At 42.6% G+C, this 25,057-nt stretch overlaps 2 protein-coding genes and 1 long non-coding RNA gene across 11 annotated transcripts in view; 1 reads left to right on the top strand and 2 right to left on the bottom strand.

Annotated features, from left to right (window-relative positions):
* Window positions 1–5,481, bottom strand: part of LOC115152391 (CUGBP Elav-like family member 2) — a 68,551-nt gene extending 63,070 nt beyond the window's left edge. For 7 of the 9 annotated variants that reach the window (XM_029697219.1, XM_029697222.1, XM_029697221.1 and 4 more), the window contains exon 1: window positions 5,190–5,481. In XM_029697219.1, coding sequence (XP_029553079.1) covers window positions 5,190–5,311 — 122 coding nt within the window. In that variant the 5' untranslated portion in view covers window positions 5,312–5,481. Of the gene's footprint in view, window positions 1–963; window positions 1,182–1,363; window positions 1,678–5,189 lie in introns of those variants that run through there. The other 2 variants (XM_029697226.1, XM_029697228.1) reach the window with 2 other exon arrangements.
* LOC115152392 (uncharacterized) lies at window positions 4,530–6,555 on the top strand. The gene is made up of 2 exons (XR_003867474.1): window positions 4,530–5,319; window positions 5,475–6,555. It is a non-coding gene; the product is annotated as an uncharacterized LOC115152392 (long non-coding RNA).
* Window positions 6,556–12,013: 5,458 nt separating this feature from the next.
* On the bottom strand, window positions 12,014–24,997 carry LOC115152388 (transcription initiation factor TFIID subunit 3). Its single transcript, XM_029697217.1, has 7 exons — window positions 24,679–24,997; window positions 23,331–23,582; window positions 18,121–20,018; window positions 17,950–18,032; window positions 16,043–16,271; window positions 13,585–13,691; window positions 12,014–13,349 (listed from the first exon to the last, which is right to left on the bottom strand). The coding sequence occupies exons 1-7, from the start codon at window positions 24,842–24,844 to the stop codon at window positions 13,235–13,237; spliced, it is 2,850 nt and encodes a 949-aa protein (XP_029553077.1). The 5' UTR covers window positions 24,845–24,997; the 3' UTR covers window positions 12,014–13,234.
* Between the last annotated feature and the right edge of the window lie 60 nt (window positions 24,998–25,057).

The raw sequence follows: 25,057 nt of genomic DNA, 5'->3' as shown, positions 1-25,057 counted from the left end.
AGAAACTAATATTCGCTCAAATAAGCTTCATGTAGCAAATGAGCAATTACATTTTTTGTTGAACATATTCGACAAGCTCATTGACCTTCATACATACATTTTCGTGGAGAGACTTTGGGCGGAGTAAAACCTCTCACATGAACATGCATAAATCCATCATCCAACAACAGCTGCGAGTTGGACAGGTCAGGGGTCGAAAGATTTCCCGTGAGCATTATGACAAACGTATTTGTTGCCACTACAAACATGTTTTTATTTTATTTTATTCCGTCTTGCATGGAAAAAGGAAACTGGTGAGAATGCTTCCCGTCTGTTCTTATCTAGTAGAAAAGCATATTTATTTGTCAGTCACCGTGTTAATGCAAATCCATTGATCAGCCCATTTTATAATCAATATCTGGGCAAAGGATTTGTTGTAAAAGGTTTACGTTTGTAGCCATGTAGGCTATGCATGTCCCGTATGTTTCAGGAACTTAGCTACAGAGCCAAGCCAAGATCTAGATATGGCCAGGAGGATTTCAGAGTTAACTGTGACTAGCAACGTAGAGCCTTGAGCTATGGGTGTGGGTTGAAATCTACTCATGGTAATCCGAATTAGCCTGGGGGCATTTCTGAAAACAACACGTCTGTGTTGACTGGCTTCCTTTGCTAACAATCTATGTGGCGGTCACACGATTTTCATTAAAATCGCTCACAAAAAAAATGGACCACGTGTTCTGCAAGCCACCCTACACGAACCTCCATTACGGGAAATCGATTTGTTAACGGGGGGGAGAGACTAGCTACGAAGACGTAGCGAACTGCCTCTTCGTAAAACACGCCGAGTACAAACGCAAGAAATATCTCGCCCCGGAAAAAAATGACGTAAACTGTTACGTTACATAGCGACTGTTGTGCAATGTTACTACCCGCTGCCACGGGTAGTAACATTGTTAGTTGAAGTAATTTACTATTATGACCTACCCGAACCGAAGACTCCGTTGCTGTTCTGCTCAAGCAAGCAGCATTAAAAACAAAGGGCGGCTGCCGCGTGTGCACGTTTCTCCCGCTCGCCCGGTAAACACACCAAGCAACCCCGGTTGGTATAAACTTTACAATGACGAGTCCGATAATGTCTGGAACGTCTTTAACTCCGGAAGCAAATGTCACTTGACTAGCATTTCCTTAGCTAAACGGTAAACGCGTTTCGGTGAATTACTGTGTAACGTTAGCGAGCTTCTACTCAAAACATGTCGATATTTGTGGCGCGTTGGACGCAACACATTTATTTGCAATTCATTCCAACAACAACAACAAAAATGTTGACGAATACATGTCGGTTATGATGAGTATTAAAAGGAAAAACAAGGCGTTTGTTACTTACTTTGTGTCTTCCGAGCTCATCAACCGGCTTTCTACCGTCCTATCCGGAAGAAAATCCAGACCGCTGTACGCCGAAGTCATTTTAAAACGAGCTACAGTACAACCCTCCACGCCGTAGTCTTTCAACAATGAAAGTAATGGCTTCGAGATTCAACTGCTGCGCGACCACAAAACGGAGAGGAGGAGGGGGGGGGGCTTCTACTCCAAGCAGCAGAATGCGAATACTAAGTCATATCAGAAGCGATTGACATTCGTCTTCTGCATCCCTCAGCTCATTTCTCCTCCAATTCCGAATTGAAGAATAAACTACAGGCGAGCTGTCAACTGCAGGGAGAGAGGGAGTGGCTACTTCCATTCCCTGTCAAAAATGTTTGTGGGTACTAGGCCGGGCTTCCAGTTATTTTGTATGCACGTCCATAGAATCCATACTTTATTTGAGTATTTATTGTCAGTCTATTTGAAGTAGGCAGCAGTTTACACAAGTGTATTGGTACTCTAACCACCCATGGCTCAATCTGACCTGAACGATATGCTTGTGAAATATGGCAGGTGTTGATCGAAGGAAAAGGACATCCCAATAATCCCCTGGCTAGACTACTACAGAACCAAGACAGATAAAAACAAAGAGATGGATGTTTATATGTAACAAAAAAGCTGTGAAAACGAGAAAAAAAACGATTTTTGTATGCCGAAGAGGGTGGGCGGGTTAACAAAAAAGGGGAAAAGAGATGGGCATTTTGTGAGAGGTAAGAGGTTATCAGAGAAAGGAAAATTATATAGCAAGCTTTACCCAACCCCATTTCTTGAACCTTGACTACAGACCCAATAGGCCAATACCGTTTGCGAGAGAGGTAAGAGATTACCAGAGAAAGGAAAATTATAGGCTATGGCAACCCCATTCCACGAGCCCTTAGCTCAAGCACTTGGCTATTATTGAACCAGTCAAGTAGAAATAGGAAATCCCCTTTCTATAATACTCCTCTCCAATAATTCAAATGAAATGCTAAAAATGTTTGGTTAAGGTACTCAAATCCGAGTCCCACCCTATTAGTATCTGGGCCAGTATTCAAAAAGCTTGTCAGAGTAGGGACCCCTGTCCATATAATGATATACATTTTTATATAAAATACAAAAGGACCCTATATCAGCGCTACTACACCGAGACTCTTTGTGAATATTGGCCAAGAAGAAAAGATCATTAAAATGCTGTTTTTTCCCAGTCATCCTGAGTTTTTGGTATGTGTCCCAAATGGCACCCTATTCCCTATGTATTGCACTTCTTTTGGCCAGAGTCCAGCTTGCCATTTGGGACATAACCCTTGCTTCTATAAGGGTCACAGGTCATGTTCCCCTTTTGTGGTATTGCTGTTGTTTTCTTGGGGAGGGGGAGCCGGTTTTTCTTTGTTGAACTCAACTTGCTGGGCGAGGTTTCCCTATACAAACCCCCATCGAGGGGGCACAGATCACAATTGTCAAGTACTGTTTGTACCACACCAGAGCAGAGCAGGCACCAAATGGAAGAAAACAGACTGAAACAGAGAGGGAAGGACTAGCTGAATTGTTTAATAAGAGACGCTTGTTTTCGCTTTCCGTTGCAAAACATTTTGCTACATTGTGCCCTAATGAATTCAACCCATAGCAGAGAGGGGCTGGCTGATTAACTGGACTGGAATTGTTCATTCTAGCACTCGCAGCAGCTGCACATTCACAACCCCCCAAAATATTATTGGGAGTGTCTCACCAAGTTTCAAATTTCAAGTTTTATTAGTCATATGGGATACGCATGGTATACATCGTCCAACAAAATTCCTACTTGCAGGTTCCTTCTGCAGACTCACTGATAAGAAATATCCTATTTGTGAAATCCCGGTTAATCCTTGTATCCAAAGCAATTTTCAAGGCAGACTACAGTGCAGATTGTGTTGATTTTAGCGTTTCAAAGTGTTATGCGCTATGCATAGCCTGCATGCATACAATAGGACTGACCTATTTTACTATATAGGCTACATTCAGACAGGCACATACAGTCTATTATGAACGCCCATTAGGATTTAGGGGCTGGGGCTGCTATATAAAGCATCTATCAAAGCATCTCTTGGTTCAGATATTATGTTGGAATGTTATGCATTTGGACTCTAATCTTATATTACTATCTCACACCGCATCAAAGTATGTGTGAGCTTTTGACTAGGCTATAATTGTGTTTAATAATTTTAGATCTCCGAAAATCTCTCTAAGAAGATACATTGCAAGAGGGACATGACAGCCCCCTTGTCTGGCCATTTTAATTGACAGCCCCCTTGTCGTGTGGTGGTTATTAGTCTTGTGGAACCAGACAAGTAAATCTCTGAATATTACACATAGTCTGGCATATGAGATTAGTTGGGTAGCCTACAGTACATCACAGTTCCCCATTGTACACTAAATTACCCATCTATTTATGGAAGAAAGTATAAAACATATTGTGCTGGAATATAAAAAAAAAATACTATTTTATTGTTGCAATGGAAGCATGTTGCTTGGAATGGATTGTATAGTTATTGTTTGCCGCCTCTTGACGTTAGCCTCACATGTTTAATCTCTCAGATTATTACTATCGTAATCCTATGGTAATCTCTACACGTACCATGCCGCCTTTGTTTACATCTTTCTGTTCTGTGGTATTCTTTTGCAACGTGGGACTATGGACGATCCCTGCCCCCTACAAATCAATTCATCTAGCATTTGATTTGCACCCCATCTTAACCAATGGTGGAGCGGGTCAAGTAAAAATAGGCCAACTGTACAGAGCAACCCAAATGGGTTACATCACCTATGTTTGTATATATCGCCATGCCTGCCTATCTGCCTGGCTGACATCATTTCTCTCAGCTCTGAAAGCATTTGCAGAATGGCGACCAACTGAAGCTGGTGCTCTCAAAATGGAGAAGGAGTGGGAGAAGATCTGTGTATGACTCAATGTTCTAATCTGAAAATAAATGCAAATTTTTTTTATAGCTCGGCTGGCAGTTATGTTGGTTAACACTAACCTTATCAGATTAGTTTGAGTTAGGTTTTTGGTGCTGGTAATACTGGTTTATGCAAATGTCTTATTGGATGATGTAAATGTTTCTGTGCCCTGCAGTAGATTTGCAGTTTATATTGGTTTTGTCTGAAGGTGTTAGGGCAAGGCCTGGATGGATGGACTTGTTCGCACCACTGTCCTGTTCAGTGGCCTCTCTTTCATACAGTGGTAGATCCCTGTCCCTGCGTCACTGACCAACAGACCGACAGAGACCCATTTCTTCATCGTTTAATTGTGAGTGAAAGTCACGCCTATTTTTCATTTATTTCTTCAACTTCTTTTAATTTCAGGGAGACGCTACTTTCCCGATCCCTGTGGACCAATATATCAGTATTGTGTGTTCACAACACATTGGCTTTGAGTCAAGTAATATAACAAGGTAAATGTATTTATTCACATTTGATTTGATGATAACTTCAATCAACAGGATCAATAGGTGAGTTTGTGAAGAGGACTGAAGGGGGTGGATTTTGGGCAGGGGGGAGATTTTCCCCCAAATCACAAGATAGCGTGTGTCTCTTTTCCTTTCAGTGAAATACATACACATCACAAATCTACCCTAACCCACCATGGCGTGAGAATGAATAGTTCAACTGAAAACAATGAATTGGTCCTATAACAATATCTTATTATTCACCACCACAGGGACAAATAAGCATTATAAACACTGGCTAAAGCCCCAACCACAACAAAAGCCAGCCAGGCTCGAGCTGATTCATTCATTCTGAATGAGGGGCCAACCCAACATCCAAGGACAACGTACCTCAGAGATCCTAGGTCCTCATTCCTGACGGGGACACCGGCGGCGGAAGCAGAGGGGGGACAGCGCATGCTGTTGGCGTATAAGCTCTGCACCAGGGCTAGCTCCGACGAGTGTTCCAACATCGCACACGGTACTCTTCCAGAAAAATCCACCTTATGTGTGTTAAATGGACACTTCTCTTCTTCTCACTATTTCTCCCTCTCTCTATCTGGGTAGTTTTTTTTCTCTCTCTCTATTTCTCTCTCTCTCTGTTTTTCACTCCCGCCCCTCTCTTTCTCTCCTCAGATTTAGTGCAGTAGAGCGGCACACACCCCTTTTGCTGACTGACGTAGCTGAAGTAATCCTTTTTGACAGGTCATCATGGGCTAATGCATTGTGCAGCCCGGTTTCGCAGGCTGCAAAGCTGCGGCCGCAGTAGTACTCTTCCTCTAATTGACACCCATATTAGGAAGAGTTCAGGAAATTGGACAAGGGTGATTTATTCCTACTGTCACACTGGGCAGACTGGGATACATGGTGTAAATAAGGGGAAATGTCTGCAAAGTTTGCCAAGGGATCTCTGGATCTGCTTCTTTCTCAGGTCCTGGGGTTGAGTGGGTTGTGGTATGATCCCCGTTTCATGTTTTGCATGTATTTGAGTGCTTGGATACAGGGGAAATACAGGCCAAATGTAGGTCGAAACCAGGTGTTGTTGTGACAAAGCAAATACTGTATATACAGGTTAAACCTCAGGTACTGCACTTGTGGCAGGAATCATAGTGTGGTCCAACCAAAGTCTGTGTCAAGCAGGGGAATCAATCCAACAAGCAAAGCACCACACCCTTTTTATAACAGACACATGAATTTGTATGTAAAAACTGGATTCTGAAGTGTCAAACTTCAAATGTTGAAATTATTAAAATGTTCTAACAACTCCGTATACTAACTCTGCAGTTACATGCAGATCTTTTGGTCAAGATTTAATCCGTGAAAACACCAAATATTTAACACCAGGAAATATTTATTGGGGCACGGCTTTTATCCAAAACCCTTATCCAGTCCAGTCATACCATCACTTTCAGGAGGATGCGCATATGTCACATTCTTCACATTCCCTGGACTGACTGATGATAAACCAGAGGATGAGAAGAGGGAGAGGGGTACAGGGAGAGACAGAGGAGAGACGCAGAGAGGGTGATAGAGACCTTGTGAGAGGGGGAGACAGAGCAAACCCTGTCTACCTCTATGTACACTCTCTCTCCAACTACAGTATGCTGTCATTATTACACTGGTGCAGAGATGGATAGCATAGCTTGCTGTATGTTTAGTCAGTAAGAAAACATTCTGGTAAGCATGGTTATCTATTAATAAAGGAAGGATTACGCTAGTCTCCTCTCAGATGGCATTTTGTTTGTATGTTGAGCCTGACGTGAACAGAAATCTCTCTGCAATACTTTGCTATATGAAATATAGCTCCAGTTTACATTCCAAACGGCACCCTTATTCCCATATAGTGCACTACTTTTGATCAGAGCCCTATAGGTCCTGGTCAAAAGTAGTCCACTAGAAATGGAATAGGGTGCCATTTGGGATATAACCGTGATCATATCCCATGGCAGTGTCGCATATTAGTTGTTTGACCATGTCAAATACTAGTGTGGTCCGTTGTCATCTGCTTGTAGTAGAGCCAACGGTTCTTCTAACGTGCGTCTATTGTCTTGTTTGGCATGACGACACACGGTAGAGACGTTGGCTATAGCACAAACAGATCTGGTAACTAGGCCAGTCAAATGCATTCTCAACTTCTTCACATAAGACACACACACACACACGTGAATGGCAGGTACATACAGTTTTACATAGTGTTGTCACAGACCCTGGAGCCATTGGCCACCATCAACTGACAACAGGAACAAAAACATGAAGAGGCATACCCTTATGTCGTTTCAAATTACTGCCCTAATTTGCATAGCTTATACGCCTACAATAGAGTTACCAAAATTTAAAGAAGTATGGCATGCAGTCAGATCATTTCCTGTTTATAACTTTATGTAGTTTAAAACTACTGCTTTAGTACAGTAATTTGCATGGCAACTCATCGTAGTCCATCCGGACTACACCACGGTGTTATCAAAGTGAAGAGTATGGCAGAAAGGAGTACAGTAGGCAGAGGAAATCAACTAGAAAATATTTGACTATGGCATGCAGCCAGATGATTTCCTGTTGATGCGTGTAGTTCCTCCTTTCATTCCAGGTACATAAAGAAACAACCTAGTGTTTCAGTCTTACAACTTTAAGCTGAGATTTGCTCCGTAATATCCTTCTCTGACTCTGAGAGCCCAGGAGAAAATAAATCTAGGTCTCCGACCCCCATAGGCGTTCTCTCTTGCTCTCTTTCTTTCTCGTTCTCTCTCTGACTTTAAGTAGGAAAGTCATTTGAAACAGGGTCGTGTATGCTGTGCAGTACACGCGGATGTGTGTGTGTGCTGCATGTGGGCTGGGTGGGAATCATAGGGGATAAGACTGACATGGGGAAGGGGATCCTCTATTCCTCTGGTCTGAGCATAAATCCCTCTGGTTTCAGCCCTGCTCTTACATACTTAGTTTCCGCTGACATAAATATTTTAACGCTGATGTTGAAATCCTAGTTAGTCTTTGTGATGTGTAGCTGCACCATATAAAGCAGAGAGCAACTAAAGTTATTGTATTCTTACACTAAGGGAACTTACAGTATCTCCTGAAATACCTCTGATCCAAGTGATACATTCAAGTGGGCTTGATTCTAATGGACGAAAATTGATTTTTAAAGTAAAGCTGTATCTATTACAGAAACATTGAAGTTAAATTATTCAGGAAATAACATCCATTTCAAAGTAACACTTTCCAGAAGGTGAATAGAATCTGAAAGGAAAGTCTGCACATCCGTAAACCAACCACGTGTTAGGCTACTGAAAGACACGTGAAAGGGTTTGAGACGTCTGTCTGCCTCTCTCACTCACGTGCTCCCCATGACCCAAAGTGACAGGGTCGGTTTGTCTGGTGACTCGATGTTCACTAGCACTGCAGAAAGGCTTTTTTTTATGAAACCGGAAAACTACCACCAGCAACTTTCTACGGTCTGATTGTGAAAACAGATTGTGAAACTGCTGTCTGTCTGTCTTGTTTTGTTGAAACCTCCATGCATAGGCTTTGGTTCTGGGTGTTGGAGGTGTCTGATAGCTTTCATTGGGTAATATCTAATTGTATTGGTCACATACACATATTTAGCAGATGTTATTGCGGGTGTAGCGAAATGCTTGTGTTACTACTGCCCTGTTGGAGCTAGGATCTAAAAAATTATTCACCACGATACACACATCTAAAAGTAAAAGAATGGAATTGAGAAATGTATGCATATTAGATCGAGCAATGTCGGAGTGGCATTGACTAAAATACAGGTGAATAGAATACAGTATATACATATGAGATGGGTAAACATTATTAAAGTGACTAGTGTTCCATTATTAATGTGACCAGTGATTCCCTGTTTGTATATAGGGCAGCAGACTAAGGTGCAGGGTTGTGTAACTGGGTGGAAGCTGGCTACTGATGGCTATTTAACAGTCTGATGGCCTCGAGATTGAAAAACAGCTTCTGTCTCTCGGCCTCAGCTTTGATACACCTGTACTGACCTCGCCTTCTGGATGATAGCGGGGTGAACAGGCCGTGGCTCGGGTGGTTGATGTCCTTGATGATCTTTTTGGCCTTTCTGAGACATTGGGTGCTGTAGGTGTCCTGGAGGGCAGGTAGTTTGCCCCCGGTGATGCATTGGGCAGACCTCACCACCCTCTGGAGAACCCTGCGGTTGCGGGCAGTGCAGTTGCCGTACCAGGTGGTGATACGGCCCGACAGGATGCTCTCAATTGTGCATCTGTAAAAATTTGTGAGGGTTTTAAGAGCCAAGACAAATTTCTTCAGCCTCCTGAGATTGAAGAGGAGAGGGAGAGGGGGGGGAGAAGTCTTAACCATCCAGCACCATAAGAGCAATTTGGCTAAGATTATCAACAGGACTAGGAAGTCATGGTCATCACGAGAGGAGGTCATGTACCTGTCTACTGTCTCGTATATCACACCAGAGAGGATACAGTTTGCTTGTGAAAAGGATTTGCACGACATTTACATTAGCAGGGAAGAGCTTGTATAAGTCCAGTTTAATTTCAAATGCCAAACTTGTGTACAAAATGTTTTGCTTGCACTTAACTCTGTACATATAATGCTTCATGGCTTTTTATGAGCATGTATGAGCCTACCACACTTTCTTATAAAGGCTGTTGTATCAACTTTATTACTTATTGAAAGATTTGTGTGTTGTTGAATGAATGCATTGTGTTGCATAACCTGTTAAAGCTAGCAGAGAGCCATGAAAGTACATTTTTATTTACCTGTACAAACCACCTTAGGTCATTAATGAGCTTATTTTGCATGTGCAATAGGACACTTTTTACTTCTCTTTTTCCAAGGCCAGTCCCCTTTCACTTCCTCCTTGATTTCTTTACATCAGACAACCTCATGTGTCCCTTCTCCATTGAGGGGCAGCTGTGTCACACACACACAAACCTTCTCTATCTCATAATGTTCTCTAAAGGTCTGTGTGCAGAATTACATTTTTAGCTCTCACCCAGCCACCCACACAACACAACAAAGCCCAAGCATGACAGTATAATGCATCAGTTCTGCTTCCGGCCTGGTCAAAATGGTCAGTTTACTGTGAAGATTTCATCAAGATGAAGAGCCCACATCATCTGGCTCAACTGGTCTGAAATAGACCAAGATGAAACGCCCAGCGTGAGAAGTACCACGCTGTGACAGGCAGCAGAAACGTATACTGTAACTAGTTTTCTCCTTAAAGGTGTCAATAAATCTTCTATAGTTACATCTGTTCAATGGTTGTTTTATTGAACAGCTGTAACTATTGCAGATTACACCTTAAATAATGAAATGTTTGCCCATTTGGAATACAGATTGTGGCTTCAAATACCTTCAAGATGTGACAGACAGCAGAAACTAATACTGTAGCTTCTTAAAGGTGCAATCTGTGATAGTTACCACTGTTCAATGGTTATTTTAAATGAATGATATATTATATACCCATTGGAGTACAGATTGTAGCTTTAAATACCATCACGATGCAAGTTACAAACTAAGTGCCTTCCAACTCATGGGAGTGACAGAAAATTAAAATATTGCCTGTTACTATGGACATGAGTTCCCATGCTGTTACTATTCTTATTATTTGCACAGACACTCTTATACACTGTACATACGTTAGTGATAAGTGATCTGGAGCTCAAAAACAAACAGCAACATGCTTTCTCCCTATACAGACTGCAAAACAGAAACCTAAATTCTGTTTTTAGTAACACCAATCACCGGGGGTCAGCAAATTATTTTGTGATCTCTGGAAGTGTTTGGTTTTCTTTTCTGCTGTTCAATCAAACCTTACGCTCAGCATTTTACCTTCAGGTAGAAAAGCAACAAAATATTCCTCTGCATGATGTAGGCCTCATTATAAACCAATCAGAAATCAATTTACTAGTCTATTATCAACCCCATAGCACCTGTGGTTTGTTGCGTCATGAGGGAACAAGAGACAGACACTACAAAAGCAAGTGGACTTTCATGATTACAGTTCAAAGGCAGTAAATGGAGCTCTCCATATGGGCCAAGCTGTATACCAGAGAGACATTCATTCCCGTTTCTACATTCAGTATTTGGGAGCACATGATTTTTTTTGATGAGCATGCTGTGAGCAAAATGAATTCCACTTCGTCATGCACCAGAATCCAAAACATTGGATAAGAGCTTCTCTCTCATGTCTTCTTGGCATGTGAAGATACCTGCTAGTTCCTGCATTAAGAATGACACCATGTGGTCATATGGAGAAATGCAAAATCTGAAGAATTGCTGTGTAATGGTACATAACGGTGCTGCATATTGCCTGACAGGAAAACCATGAAATGGGCAAAATGTTCACGTACACCCATCGTATACCCTGCTCTTACTCTTATCTATCCTGATGCCTAGTCACTACTCCCCTACCTACATGTCTATTTCTACCTCAATTACCACATATCCCTGCACATTGATACTGTATGGTACTGCTGTATATAGCTTCCTTCTTGTTTTTTCTTTTTCTTATTTAACTCTGCATCATTGGGAAAGAGCTTCTAAGTAAGTATTTCTCTGTAAGGTCTACACCTGTTGTATTCAGCACATGTGATGAATTCAAATAGATTTCATTTTGTGTATTACCACACCAGGAAGACATTACTTCTTAAACATTCTGAACTAAGCTTTACTTTAACATCCTACCTACCTTAGGCTTTTTAAGCATTATAATAAGAAATTATGAAGGTTCATACATGTTTATAACAAGAGATAAAGCATTACACCAGTTGGCTTTAAGTAAAATGTTACCAGAGAGTATACTTGAACATTCTACACTAGGCTTTAGGCCTACTCGAACATTCTGCACTCGGTTTTAGTACTTGAACATTCTATTAGACTATACACTAGACTTTTGGGTGCCAGTCCATTTCTGCTCTCTTACCAACTCCTTATGGTATTTGGACATGCATAAGGGGTTGGCAAGGGAGCAGAAACATTTACTTGAACACTCTGCACTAGGCTCTTCTTGGTTGCTACAACTGAGACGGCTAGTGATTCACCTCCAGCTGGTGACACGAATATGTTTTGAGCAGTATGACTCCCTGCTCCTCAGAAAGAAATCCAAAGAAGGCAAAAAATGACATACTACTTCTTCATCAAAACATTTTCTGATTAATTTAACAAATTCAAATTCACTGTTTTGTTAAAATATTTCCACTGTATTTTCATTAATTAAATGCATCAAAACAAAGGGAAAATTGTATAAGGAAAGGTTCAAAATTGCACAGAACAATTAATGTAAATGCATGAAGGAAGATAGAAGTGCGTATGCCCTCAAATGATAAAGTAAAGTTGCGTACAGAGAAGTTAGGTACAAATGAGTGACTTCTTTTGAAAAAAAATGGATGGCAATGAGACGGTTAGGCTTTAATATTGTAAATATCAACAAAATGAGATAAGTGTACAACGAGCACAGCTACAGTATAACTCTGATTGGGGGACAATTCATAAAAAGGGGAAAAAATAAAAAGTTAATTAAAAAAAGAATACAGAAAATCATTAAAAACCAATCATTTGGAAATTGATTTAACAAGTCAGAAGACTCCTAAGAACAGAATGCACTTGGCTTGGTTGGAAGTTGGTATTTACGCATTTTATAATACACACAAATGCAGTTACCTTTATATACATGACATATTTAAATGATACTGCAGAAAACCAGGGGGGGTCTGAATCTGTCATTCAGTTCGATGTTATTGACCTTTTTGTGGAAATACTAGCCTTGTTCCCAGATATGTTTGTGTTGTCTTGCCATCTCCAACTCAAGCCAAAGGAGTTGGCAAGACAGCACAAACAGATAACGGACCAGGCTATGGAAATACTAACAAAACAACAAGAATAATATGAAGATGGATGAATGTAGATTTTTCTCTATGCCGTGCCAATGCTATCTTTGACAACATTGAACTCAACAGTGATCGGTTTGTAACCACGATGATGGAAAGGCATGATCTCTGTGACGGCATCACACCTACTGAACGCTGGGCCAAGGGCTCTCACAACAAAGACTGCGTCCTAATTCTCTAGATTTAAACAATGGTGGAAACTCTCTCCAGCCAATGCTTACATCAATCCAATGCTTTTAGTGTGCAAGCCACATGCACACTTTGGGAGAAGGGTACAGAACTAGGACGTAGCCTTAAAAGCTGAGGTTGGATATGTGCTGGTTAAAGAGTCTGTTAGGCTCATGTCATTCACAAAAAATCATCAGGATGTGTGAATGTCTTATCTGTCATGTTTTTAATTTCTGTTTTCTTTTTTTTTTTTTTACAGCAGTGCCAAGAGTGTTCCAGTATGGCTTGAAGAAGCAGTCAGTCCAGCTAATGAAAAGTCCAAAGTGTGCTTTGTTTTGCGTAGTCTCAATGCACTTTGTGTTTCCGCTTCTTGTGTTTTTTGTCCTTCTTCTTGCCAGCACACTTCACACAGAACCACTGCTGGTCCTCGGGAGGGGCCGAGACCATCCCGACACATGGCCTGAGGAGAGAAGAACGGAGTCAGTGAGTGAGTGAAAATAGGAGGGAAGTTGGAGGGATATAAAAGTAAAAGTGGATATCAGCTTTCCACAGCGCAGCATAAGTATGTTGTTTAGTTTTCAACAACTAGTATCCTAGTAAATGTTCCTCACTATGCTTCTACAGCAATAACTAGTCATATCAGCTGGACTGAACCACAGTAGATAAATGAATGAATGAAGCAAAGCCTTTCTTACCAATGGTACCAGTCATCGCAGTCATCACAGCCGATCATGGGACTGCCGTCATCAGGCTTGTTGCAACCAGGACAGATCCAGATCTGGTTCCCCAACTCATCACGAATCTATGGAGAGAAAGTGTAAGCAACAAGACACTCAGGACTAAAATAAGAATATACAGTTGAAGTCGGAAGTTTACAAACACCTTAGCCAAATACATTTGAACTCAGTTTTTCACAATTCCTGACATTTAATCCTAGTAAAAATTCCCTGTCTTAGGCCAGTTAGGATCACCACTTTATTTTAAGAATGTGAAATGTCAGAATAATAGTAGAGTGATTTATTTCAGCTTTTATTTCTTTCATCACATTCCCAGTAGGTCAGAAGTTTACATACGCTCAATTAGTATTTGGTAGCATTGCCTATAAATTGTTTAACGTGGGTCAAACATTTCAGGTAGCCTTCCACAAGCTTCCCACAATACGTTGGGTGAATTTTGGCCCATTCCTCCTGACAGAGCTGGTGTAACTGAGTCAGGTTTTTAGGCCTCCTTGCTCAAACACACTTTTCAGTTCTGCCAACAAATTTTCTATAGGATAGAGGTCAGGGCTTTGTGATGGCCACTCCAATACCTTGATTTTGTTGTCCTTAAGCCATTTTGCCACAACTTTAGAAGTATGCTTGGGGTCATTGTCCATTAGGAAGACCCATTTGCGACCAAGCTTTAACTTCCTGGCTGATGTCTTGAGATGTTGCTTTAATATATCCACATAGTTTTCCCTCCTCATGATGCCATCTATTTTGTGAAGCGTACCAGTCCCTCCTGCAGCAAAGCACCCCCACAACATGATGCTGCCACCCCCGTGCTTCACAGTTGGGATGGTGTTCTTCGGCTTGCAAGCCTCCCCCTTTTTCCTCCAAACACAACAATGGTCATTATGGCCAAACAGTTCTATTTTTCTTTCATCAGACCAGAGGACATTTCTCTAAAAAGTACGATCTTTGTCCCCATGTGCAGTTGCAAACCGTAGTCTGGCTTTTTTATGGCAGTTTTGGAGCAGTGGCTTCTTCCTTGCTGAGCGGCCTTTTAGGTTTTGTCGATATAGGACTCATTTTACTGTGGATATAGATACTTTTGTACCTGTTCCTCCAGCATCTTCACAAGGTCCTTTGCTGTTGTTCTGAGATTGATTTGCACTTTTCGCACCAAAGTATGTTCATCTCCAGGAGAACCCATCTCCTTCCTGAGCGGTATGATGGCTGCGTGGTCCCATGGTGTTTATACTTGCGTACTATTGTTTGTACAGATGAACGTGGTACCTTCAGGCGTTTGGAAATTTCTCCCAAGGATGAACCAGACTTGGTTAAAAAAAAAAAAGAGATATTTCGGTAATTCTGTCAAATGTGTCTCACTCATCAAGTCTGTATCAGTGCAGCCGATGTCCCCTGAACACTTTACAATGCAAGAAAATACTGGCAGCTTCCAGATTTGTAGGCTAACTTTCCTTGCTAGCTTACAGCTGAAGCTAACATCAATTCACTACCCTAGTACTTTGTTTGTGATAATATGCAAACAAAGCAAAAAATACTGATTTTTAAAGCTGATTGCCACCAACTTTATTAATTCACTTAAAATCGTTCTCTCTCACGTCTCTCCCCCAAAGATGACATATTGCCTCAGCGAACTGACTGTGTGTGAGTAGGGCTCAGACCACCGCCCCCCCTCTTGCCTTGTGAATGACTCATTACTGGTTAAAGAGACAGCGCGCACTTTTAGAAAATAAGCCACTTCTATGCAAGTTGATGATCAGTACAATAATATAAGTCCCAAATGGAAGAAAAACAGATTGTTTGTAATCTTTAGCCCCATGATATCATCCAAAACATGCTCACTAACTCAATGCAACACACACTCCTATTGAATATGTATTCACCTGTATTGTGACTCTGCCTAAGCTACATCCAGTTCATCAATAGAGATTTACCATTCAAATAAATTGCCATTATTTTATGTAGTTAGATTGGTAAAAACAAAGTCACATTGATTGTATAATTTATTCATTAAAGCATACATGTCTGTCTCTGAAAAACTTGACTTAAATTATTTTTTAAATGTAATGATGTTGAACTCAAAAGATGCCCAGCAACTGAACAGAGCAATAGCTGAGTTCCCCTGTCTGGATCAAGGGCCATTCTGTGACTTTAACTAATATGCCTTCTTTTTTTGCCGTGGTATCGAGTATTGTGATACTAAACCTGGTATCGAAGTCAAAATTCTGGTGTCGTGACAACACTAGTCCAGCCATGCACTGCAGACATCACAGTAAAACTCCTTGTAGGCTATTCCCTGATGAAGTTGCTATCACAAAAGGGGTCCCCGGCCCCAAAAAGTTTGAGAACCCCTGAGATAGAGGATAGCCATGACAGATACATCATTTTGTATATGGTTGAGGTAGAGGGTCTGACTGGGACTCACCACGTATGTTCTGACAGTTTCAGTGATCACACTGCGTACAGGCAGTTTGCTGGAGGACAGAATGGAGGCGGGGGAGAGCAACGAGGGTACAACTGGGGACAATAGTGGTGGAGGTGGTGGGGGCTGAAGGCGACTGCCAGGTCCTGATTTGGTGGCGGTGATCTTGGGTGCTGGCATCTTGGGTGGTGGCAGCGATGGCTCGGAATTGGGAACCACCTTACTGATTACTCTGGAGATGGATATAAAGAGAAACAGAGGAGGGGGGGTCAGACCAGAGCCTATGACACATTACTGCATGCGGATCAACAATACAGCTGCCTTGCAGCGCAGAGCCAACAACATTTGTTAGGTACAGTATTTCTATGTATGGTTTCATATGTGTTGTATGTGTTTGATGTAACTGTATGATGTGGACAAATTACAGTGCATTTGGAAAGTACATTACAGCCTTATTCTAAAATTGATTAAATTGTTTTTTCTCCCTTCATCAATCAACAAATATTACATTTTCATAAGTGTTCAGACCCTTTACTCAGTACTTTGTTGAAGCACCTTTGGCAGCGATTACAGTCTCGAGTCTTCTTGGGTATGAAGCTACAAACTTGGCACACCTGTACTTGGGGAGTTTCTCCCATTCTTCTCTGCAGATCCTCTCAAGCTCTGTCAGGTTGGATGGGGAGCGTCGCTGCACAGATATTTTCAGGTCTCTCCAGAGATGTTCGATCTTGTTTAAGTCCCTCCTCTGGCTGGGCCACTCAAGGACATTCAGAGACTTGTCCTGAAGCCACTCCTGCGTTGTCTTGGCTGTGTGCTTAGGGTCGTTGTCCTGTTGGAAGGTGGACCTTCGCCCCAGTCTGAGGTCCTGAGCGCTCTCTGGAGCAGGTTTTCATCAAGGATCTCTATGTACTTTGCTCTATTTATCTTTCCCTCAAACCTGACTAATCACCCTGTGTCCCTGCTGTTGAAAAACATCCCAACAGCATGATGCTGCCACCACCATGCTTCACCGTAGGGATGGTATTGGCCAGGTGATGAGCGGTGCCAGGTTTCCTCCAGGCGTGACACTTGGCATTCAGGCTAACGACTTCAATCTTGGTTTCCACAGACCAGAGAATCTTGCTTCTCATGGTCAGAGTCCTTTAGATGCCTTTTGGCAAACTCCAAGCGTGCTGTCATGTGCCTTTTGCTGAGGAGTGGCTTCAGTCTGGTCACTCTACCATAAAGGCCTGATTGGTAGAGTGCTGCAGAGATGGTTGTCCTTCTGGAAGGTTCTCCCATCTCCACAGAGGAACTCTGGAGCTCTGTCAAAGTGACCATCGGGTTCTTGGTCACCTCCCTGACCAAGGCCCTTCTCCCCCGATTGCTCAGTTTAGCCAGCTCTAGGAAGTGTCTTGGTGGTTCCAAACTTCTTCCAATTAAGACTGATGGAGGCCACTGTGTTCTTGGGGAGCTTCAATGCTGCAGACATTTTTTGGTACCCTTCCCCAGATCTGTGCCTCGACACAATCCTGTCTCGGAGCTCTACAGACAATTCCTTCGATCTCATGGCTTGATTTTTGCTCTGACATGCACTGTCAACGTTGGGACCTTATATACAAGTGTGAGTGAGCCTTTCCAAATCATGTCCAATCAATTGAATTTACCACAGGGAGACTCCAAGTTGTAGAAACATCTCAAGGATGATCAATGGAAACAGGATGCACCTGAACTCAATTTCGAGTCTCATAGCAAAGGGTCTGAATACTTATGTAAATAATGTACCTCTTATTTAATCCATTTTAGAATAAGGCTGTAACGTAACAAAATGTGGAAAAACTGAAGGGGTCTGAATACTTTCCGAATGCTCTGTAAGTTAAATGAAGGGCCATATATATGGACAGAAAGTTTAATTGAATTGAGAAACATACATTTTGTCCTGGCCAGCCCCAACCCTTAGGGTAAGCCTGGGGATGACTGGTGATGGGACAGCCACTGGAGTCTCCACCCTCACCTGTGACAGAGGGAAGAAAGGAGAGCAACCAGTTAGTCACTGTTATAAACGCTACACTATAAATCAATACTGGAAAAACACAACTTACCTTTTCGAGCCTAATCCTCTCTTTTTCCTTCTCTTTCTCCTTCTCCCGTTTTTCCTTGTCTTTCTCCTTCTCTTTCCTCTTCTCCTCTTTCTCCCTCTCCTTCTCCTTGGACTTTTCCCTCTCCTTCTCCTTCTCCTTGTCTTTATCTTTCTTCTTCTTCTTCTCCTTCTTGTCTTTCTTCTTGTCCTTCTCCTTGCTCTTCACATCCTTTTCCTGGAGAATAGGCGGAAGAGGAGGCAGCATGGAGGGTAGGCGGAGACACGTCGATGGGCTGAACAGGGCAGGCGTGTCAACCAAACCGAACGGGGTGAGGGAGGATATCTTCTGCCGGTCCTTACCCTTGTCCCGCTTGTCTTTGCCCTTCTTGCTCTTCTCCTTGTCCTTTTTTTTGTCTTTGTGTTTGTCCTTCTCCTTCCTGCCACTGCCATCCCCTCCATCTCGCGACTTGATCTTGATCATGGAGCCCTCTGGTCCGCCGAACCCTGACCTCTGACCCAGGAAGTGTTCCCTGAGGTCATCGTCCTTGTTACCGAAGTCCTTCCACGGCATCTTGGCCTCCTTGGAGAAAGAATCTTTGCTCTTGTCCCTGTTCTTATCCTTGTTCTTCTCTTTCATCTTCCCCTTGTCCTTATCCCTCTCTTTATCTTTTGGCTTCTCTCCTTTCTCCTTCTTCTTCATCTTTGTCTTCAGCTCCTTCTTGAGTTTCTTCTTGATGTCAGCCGAGGAGACAAGCTTGTTCTTCTCCTCGTACATCTTGAGGAGGGGCTCAGGGGTCGGGGGCGAGGCGGATGCTGAGGACAGGTATGATTCGCCTTGGGGGTGTCCTGCATTGGGACCTCCCTGGTTTACTTTACGTAGGACCTCGTTGATGGAGTCGTCCATGGTCCAGTTCCCGGGGCCACCGCCTGCGTTGAGGTGAAGCGGCGTAGAAGTGTCTTTACCCAGGCTGTTGGCACCCAGTGAGAGCTTAGGAGTTCCGCCTGGCTCCATGATAGTAAGCCTCCGTGGAGAGGAGAAGCCATCGCTCTCCGACTCGGAGCCTGATGAGAAGGCAAACGGGTCAGGCTCCCGCTCAGCGCATGCCCTGGCAATCACAGCGTCAATAGAATCGTCAATATCAGCGTTGTCGCCACCAGGTTCGCAGAGTTTATCAGAGACGAAACCCACCAGGTCGCGGTCCTCCAGGCTTTGCCGCACGTGGATGTTTTCCTTTCCCATCCTCTCGCTGAGGGCCGACAGGGGAAGTCTCTGTAGGGCCAGGGCCTGAGCCTCTGCTTTTCCCTGGGAGTGAGAACCAGACTTGACTCCAGAACCCATCTTGGGGCTCTTGGGACTTTTAGGGCTCTTGGTCCGGCCCGGGGACTTTTTCCGCTCCTTGGAAGATTTGGGCGAGCGGATGGGGCTGCCTGACATAGCCCCACCAGCATTGACCCCCTTTGGGGACTTAGTCCGTGGCCTACCAGGGGATGAGCCTTTGGGCCCTTTGCGGCCTTGACCGCCATGAGACTTATGATCAGAGTGTCTCCCTGGGGTCACCGGCTGGGGTCTGAACAATGTCGGAGGCCCAGGTGTCTCTGGGGACAGAGACATTGAACCCATGCTGTCGTGGGAATGGGAGGCCATCATGCCTGGAGGGACACGCTGAGGGTTGAGGGAGGTGAGGGGCTCCCTGGGCTCCATGCTCCAGTCCGGGCTGAAGCCGGGGTGCATGCGAGGCCTCTTGGAGGTGGGCATCATACCCATGGCGGCGTCGGGGCTGTCCAGGTGTCTCTTCACAGGGTGGTTCTCATCGTTCACCACCTCGTCGTCATCCATGTCCTCGTCTGTATCGTCAAGCGGGACCTGCATGGCCTCGGCAGAGGTGCCCATATCAGCCAGGGCTTCTTCCTCCTCCTCTTCTATAGATGGGAGAAGGGAGAGAGGATGAGACACAGCAAAGAGAAGCAGAGGGAGAGTGAGAGAAAGTCAAAGGTTCATTACTGTCATTCAATCAATCTCACCCTCTGATTAGTATTGTATTAAAAGGACAAAGGGGGAAAAGAAGCATTGATTATCTGTCCATCGTAACCCCATTAACACACGAATGCACGCACACGTGTCTCATGTAGGGCTGTTGCGGTGAACATATGACTGCTGGGGTAGCGGTAATGAGTCATAACCGCAGTCAAACGGTCACGGTGATCTCCTCTTAGGCACTCTGGACATGCATTCAGTCCCCAACTCGTTAACAACTGTCAGGTTGCTAATGGCCTGGTACTCAGCACTCTATTGTCCCTCTAACCACTCTGACATCAAAGCAAATGCAATCGAAAATCCCATCAAACACTCATCAGAACAGTATCATGCTTTTTAAAACTGACCTCACTGTGATGATCAATTTGAAGAAAGAAGTTCAACAACAGGTTGAAACTGAGTGGAAAACATGGTCGTTGTGGATGTTGTTTCAAAGCCTAACACAACTAAATGGACAGCGCTCTCTAAGATTAAATCAAATCACCCATAAGCATTCAGTGCCTTCAGAAAGTATTCATACCCCTTGACGTTCCAAATTCTTTTGTGTTACAGCCTGAATTTACACACTATACCCCATAATGACAAAGTGAAAACCTGTTTTTAGAAACTTTTGTAAATGTATTCAAAATGGATACTGAAATACCCCGTTAAGGAATCACCTTTGGCAGTGATTACAGTTGTGAGTCTTTCTGGGCAAGTCTCTAAGAGCTTTGCACAATTGGATTGAACAATATCTGCCCATTATTCTTTTCAAAATTCTTCAAGCTCTGTCAAATTGAATATTATTATTCTGTACTTCCTTCTTTTCACTCTGTCAATTAGGTTAGTATTAAGGTGTTACGACAATGTTGTTGATCCATCCTCAGTTTTCTCCTACCACAGTCAATAAAACTCTGAAACTGTTTAAAAGTCACCATTGGCCCCATGGTGAAATCCCTGAGTGGTAACTGAGTTAGAAAGGACGCCTGTATCTTTGTAGTGACTGGGTGCTTTGATAAACCATCCAAAGTGTAATTAATTACTCCACCATGTTCAAAGGAATATTCAGGTTTTTTTATTTATTTTTTAAACCGATCTTCCAATAAGTGCCCTTTTCTTTGCCCCAGGTCTTTGTGGTTGAATCTGTTTGAAATTCACTGCTAGACTGACGGACCATACAGATAATTGTATGTGTGGGGTACAGAGATGAGGTAGTCATTCAAAAATCATGTTAAACACTATTATTGCACACCGATTGAGTCCATGCAACTTATGTGACTTGTTAAGCAAATGTTTACTCCTGAATTTATTTAGGCTTGCCATAACAATTTTTTATTAATTTGTAAAAATATCAAAAAACATAATTTCACTTTAACATTATAGGCCTGTGACACAAAATCAGATTTTAATCCATTTTAAATTCAGGCACAAAATGTGGAAAGAAGTCAAGGGTTGTGAATACTTTCTGAAGACACTGTATATGCTCTGTGTGAGTGCCATTTGGATCTCTGGACATTTTCTCCCTTTGGTTTAGATTATCCCATTATGCAAAGTAATATTTCTAAATGGGTAGGCATGTTCAATCTAGTATCAACATTGGGATTTTGTATCACATTAGTATTTAGATGTTCTCTCATTAACCATAATGCACTGCAACAACTTTCTTATTTGTGAAACTATTCCACCTGATTACCTTAACAGCATTCACACCTTACTAGTATTGGATCATGAGGCGAGGGGATTCTATTCTCGCTATCGAGCAGTTTGACTAGAGTTAATTGATTCGGCAGCTTAATTTTTATTTTACTAGGCAAGTCAGTTAAGAACAAATTCTTATTTTCAATGACGGCCTAGGAACAGTGGGTTAACTGCCTTGTTCAGGGGCAGAACGATTTTTACCTTGTCAGCTCGGGGATTCGATCTTGCAACCTTTCGGTTACTAGTCCAACGCTCTACCCACTAGGCTACCTGCCGCCCCAAATGTAGATGTAGATTAATGTAGATGCATTTATAAGTTCGGCTTTTAAACATTCTGAAAAACATAATTCCACTTTGACATTATGGGGTATTGTGTGTAGGCCAGTGTGTAACAAAAGTCAATTTAATCCATTTTAAATTCAGACTATTTTTACAAACAAAATGTGGAAAAAGTTAACAGGTGTGAATACTTTCTGAAGGCACTGTATTAGAGCTTATGCATAGCCCTATAAAAAAACAGAATTAAAATAATGATTGTGCCTTTACAGCCTAATACGCATGGCAGAATAACATTACTATTTTTTTTTAAAGAATGATTTAAGAGGTCTTTGATACATAATTGGTCTAGCCTATACTCCAAAATTAAACTAATTATAGTACTGGACTGTATTATGCATACTGGATGGGCTGGTTACCTTATGCTACGCTCCAAACTTTCTATCCATGAGTCTAGGAGAGAACCTATAGGCCTTGGTGATGCTGTTGGCTCATTGATTGTGCAGGGCAGCTTCGAGTTAGCCTACAATTATAGTGCATTTGTATTTGATTTTGAATAGCCTAGTAATAAAGGCATTTTTTATATTTTCATAATTAATAGGCTGACATTACCTTTGGCACCAGAATATCTCACCACTGTACGTTTCCATCTCCGCCTCTCTCTCCTTCATTCCTTTCTCGAGAGGGGCTGTCAACAGTTTAATGCAATATGTTTCATTGTGAAAACATTGCTATTGACGTTCCAGAACTGATTTCACTTGGTTTCGCAAATTAAGCACTGGGTAGCTGCAGGAACGCTGTTGGCGAGTCTATGGCATACAGAGTTTTGGCGGAATATAACCTGTCGCACAGCAAGAGGCTGCATGCTCCTCAAACAGTGGTTGATACGTGTAGTGAAATAGGCTAAGCATATAACATACATTCTGTTCTTCTGAAATACATTTTCTTCATATCATGATTCGTTAGACCTGCCTAAAATAAATAATGTATTTATTGTGATGATGTATATTAAACTAATTTATTAGACTTTAAATGTAGATGTTCCAAAGGCGCACATCAGCGGCTTGTATGTGTGGAGGCCTGGAGATGTTAATGTGCTTATGTTAATTAACGGTCAATTACCCCGAGGCCGGCAGTCATTTACATGACAATAACCGGCTGACGAAATTTCATGACCGCCACAGCCCTAGTCTCACACACACAGTTCCCTCACACACACAATTAATATTGTTAAAAGTCCTCACCTTCTTGCAAAGAGACCAAGGGTGGCATATAATCTGGAATGTATTCCCTCCTCTCCTCGGCATCCCCTCGTACCCCCGCTCCAGGCTGAGGGAACTGCAGCATGTTATTTTTGCTGAGGGGGAAGAGAGGTGTCTGCTGGGAGAACCCCACAGGCTCCAGGTTATGGACATAGTCCTCCAGCTCAGACAGGCTCACACCCAGCAGTCTGAAGGCCTGGCCCACGTCCTCCAGTACTGGGTCTGTTCGCCCATCTAGGACGAGAGGAAAAGTGCATGCATGAGACGTGATCAAACCTTTATGTTTCCTTCTATGCATGCATATATGATACATGTACTATAGATGGGTTAGCTGATAAAGTAAAAAACGATACGCATGCTTCAATGGGGCAGACGTCTGTGTTATTGTGATTCTGGATGGCCAGATAGTTGGCAACAATGACTAGAAGCTGCTATGTGGGGGATCGTGGATGGCTTGTTTCAGTTAGTTTTATCTTGTTCTTGATACCATGTTTTGTTTTGAGGTGTTTTGACTGAAGTCACGCCTATGCAATATAGCTCAAATTAGCAAGCTGGAAAACCAACAGCTGTAAGTACACATTTGAGAGACAAGTGCTCATGACATTGTGAAAATGTACTTATGTTTTCAATAAACATTGGAGACGAAATAAAGTTTACATGTTGTCAACAATCTAAGCCAACACTGTCTGTTTTGCCCCATAGTTGCGCATGCGTCGGTTGTTGCTAAACAACCAGCCCGTCTATAGTATACACACTATAACAAACTGAGTCTTTTACACCATTGCATGACGTAAGAGATTTTCAAAAATCAGACAAAAGTTATTTTTTTAGACCATCAATTATGCCTTAAGCAAATCCTTGATTAAATTCAACCCAGGAAAGACAGTGCCATTTACAGCTAACGTTACCTAGTCTTTTTTGAAGCCCATTTCTAAACAAGATGCCACACTGTTTTCATTGCAACTACAGTATGTTAGAACACTCCCCCATGTTGACATCTGAGCTAGCTAGTTAGCACCCACACCACAGTATGACCCGTTTCAAATTCAGAAACAAACATGGTCATAAGCGACTAAATGTATATAATGACTGTAGTTAGCTAAACATTAAATCAATGTAATGTTTGGGAAATGGCTTTTGCAAACCAACCTAGTCATTGTTTACATGACTAACGGCTAGGCTAACTTTACTGTACATGTCTCTGACAACCTCAGCACTAGGCCTTGATTGGAGGGGGCGCTAGTCACAGAGCGTGGAATAAACAACGCGACCCAATACCTAGATATATTCATTTAATTTACAGTGGACATGTCTGAAATACAGTACTTACATAGCTCCGAGTATCGATGACAACCCCTAGCTAACTGCTGGATATATCTGTGAAGAACATCGGAGAGCAGGTCGCAGGCTGTGAGCTGCACTGCATCCCAGCCCAGCGCTTGGCAGATCTGCGCCACCGACACACGCAGCAGCGAGCGAGCATAGCTCTCGCACATCTTGCTGACTTTAATAACGGTCCTAGTTTATTCAATCCCTACTATAAAACATCCTCCTGGTCTTCATGATGCATGAAAGACGTGCAGGTTGCGAACAAAATGCTCGATGAGGGATACTTCTGACATCTATTCGAGTATATATGTTGGCGCTCTTGCCAGAGCCGCCATCTTGTTTCCACCGACAAAAACCCATCCCAGAAAGCGTCGATTAGA

The sequence above is a fragment of the Salmo trutta genome, chromosome 17, assembly GCF_901001165.1.
Source record: "Salmo trutta chromosome 17, fSalTru1.1, whole genome shotgun sequence".
Lineage (NCBI taxonomy): Eukaryota > Metazoa > Chordata > Actinopteri > Salmoniformes > Salmonidae > Salmo > Salmo trutta.
This window is presented reverse-complemented; position numbering and strand designations above follow the sequence as displayed.

What these genes read in the sequence shown, in the direction of transcription:
- LOC115152388 (XM_029697217.1), bottom strand. Translation starts at nt 24,844, where the DNA reads ATGTGCGAGAGCTATGCTCGCTCGCTGCTGCGTGTGTCGGTGGCGCAG. An exon ending in AGAGGATTAGGCTCGAAAAG is followed by an intron (nt 18,033 to 18,120) that starts GTAAGTTGTGTT and finishes CCTCTGTCACAG; the next exon opens with GTGAGGGTGGAGACTCCAGT. An exon ending in GGGGCTGGCCAGGACAAAAT is followed by an intron (nt 16,272 to 17,949) that starts GTATGTTTCTCA and finishes ATCCATCTCCAG; the next exon opens with AGTAATCAGTAAGGTGGTTC.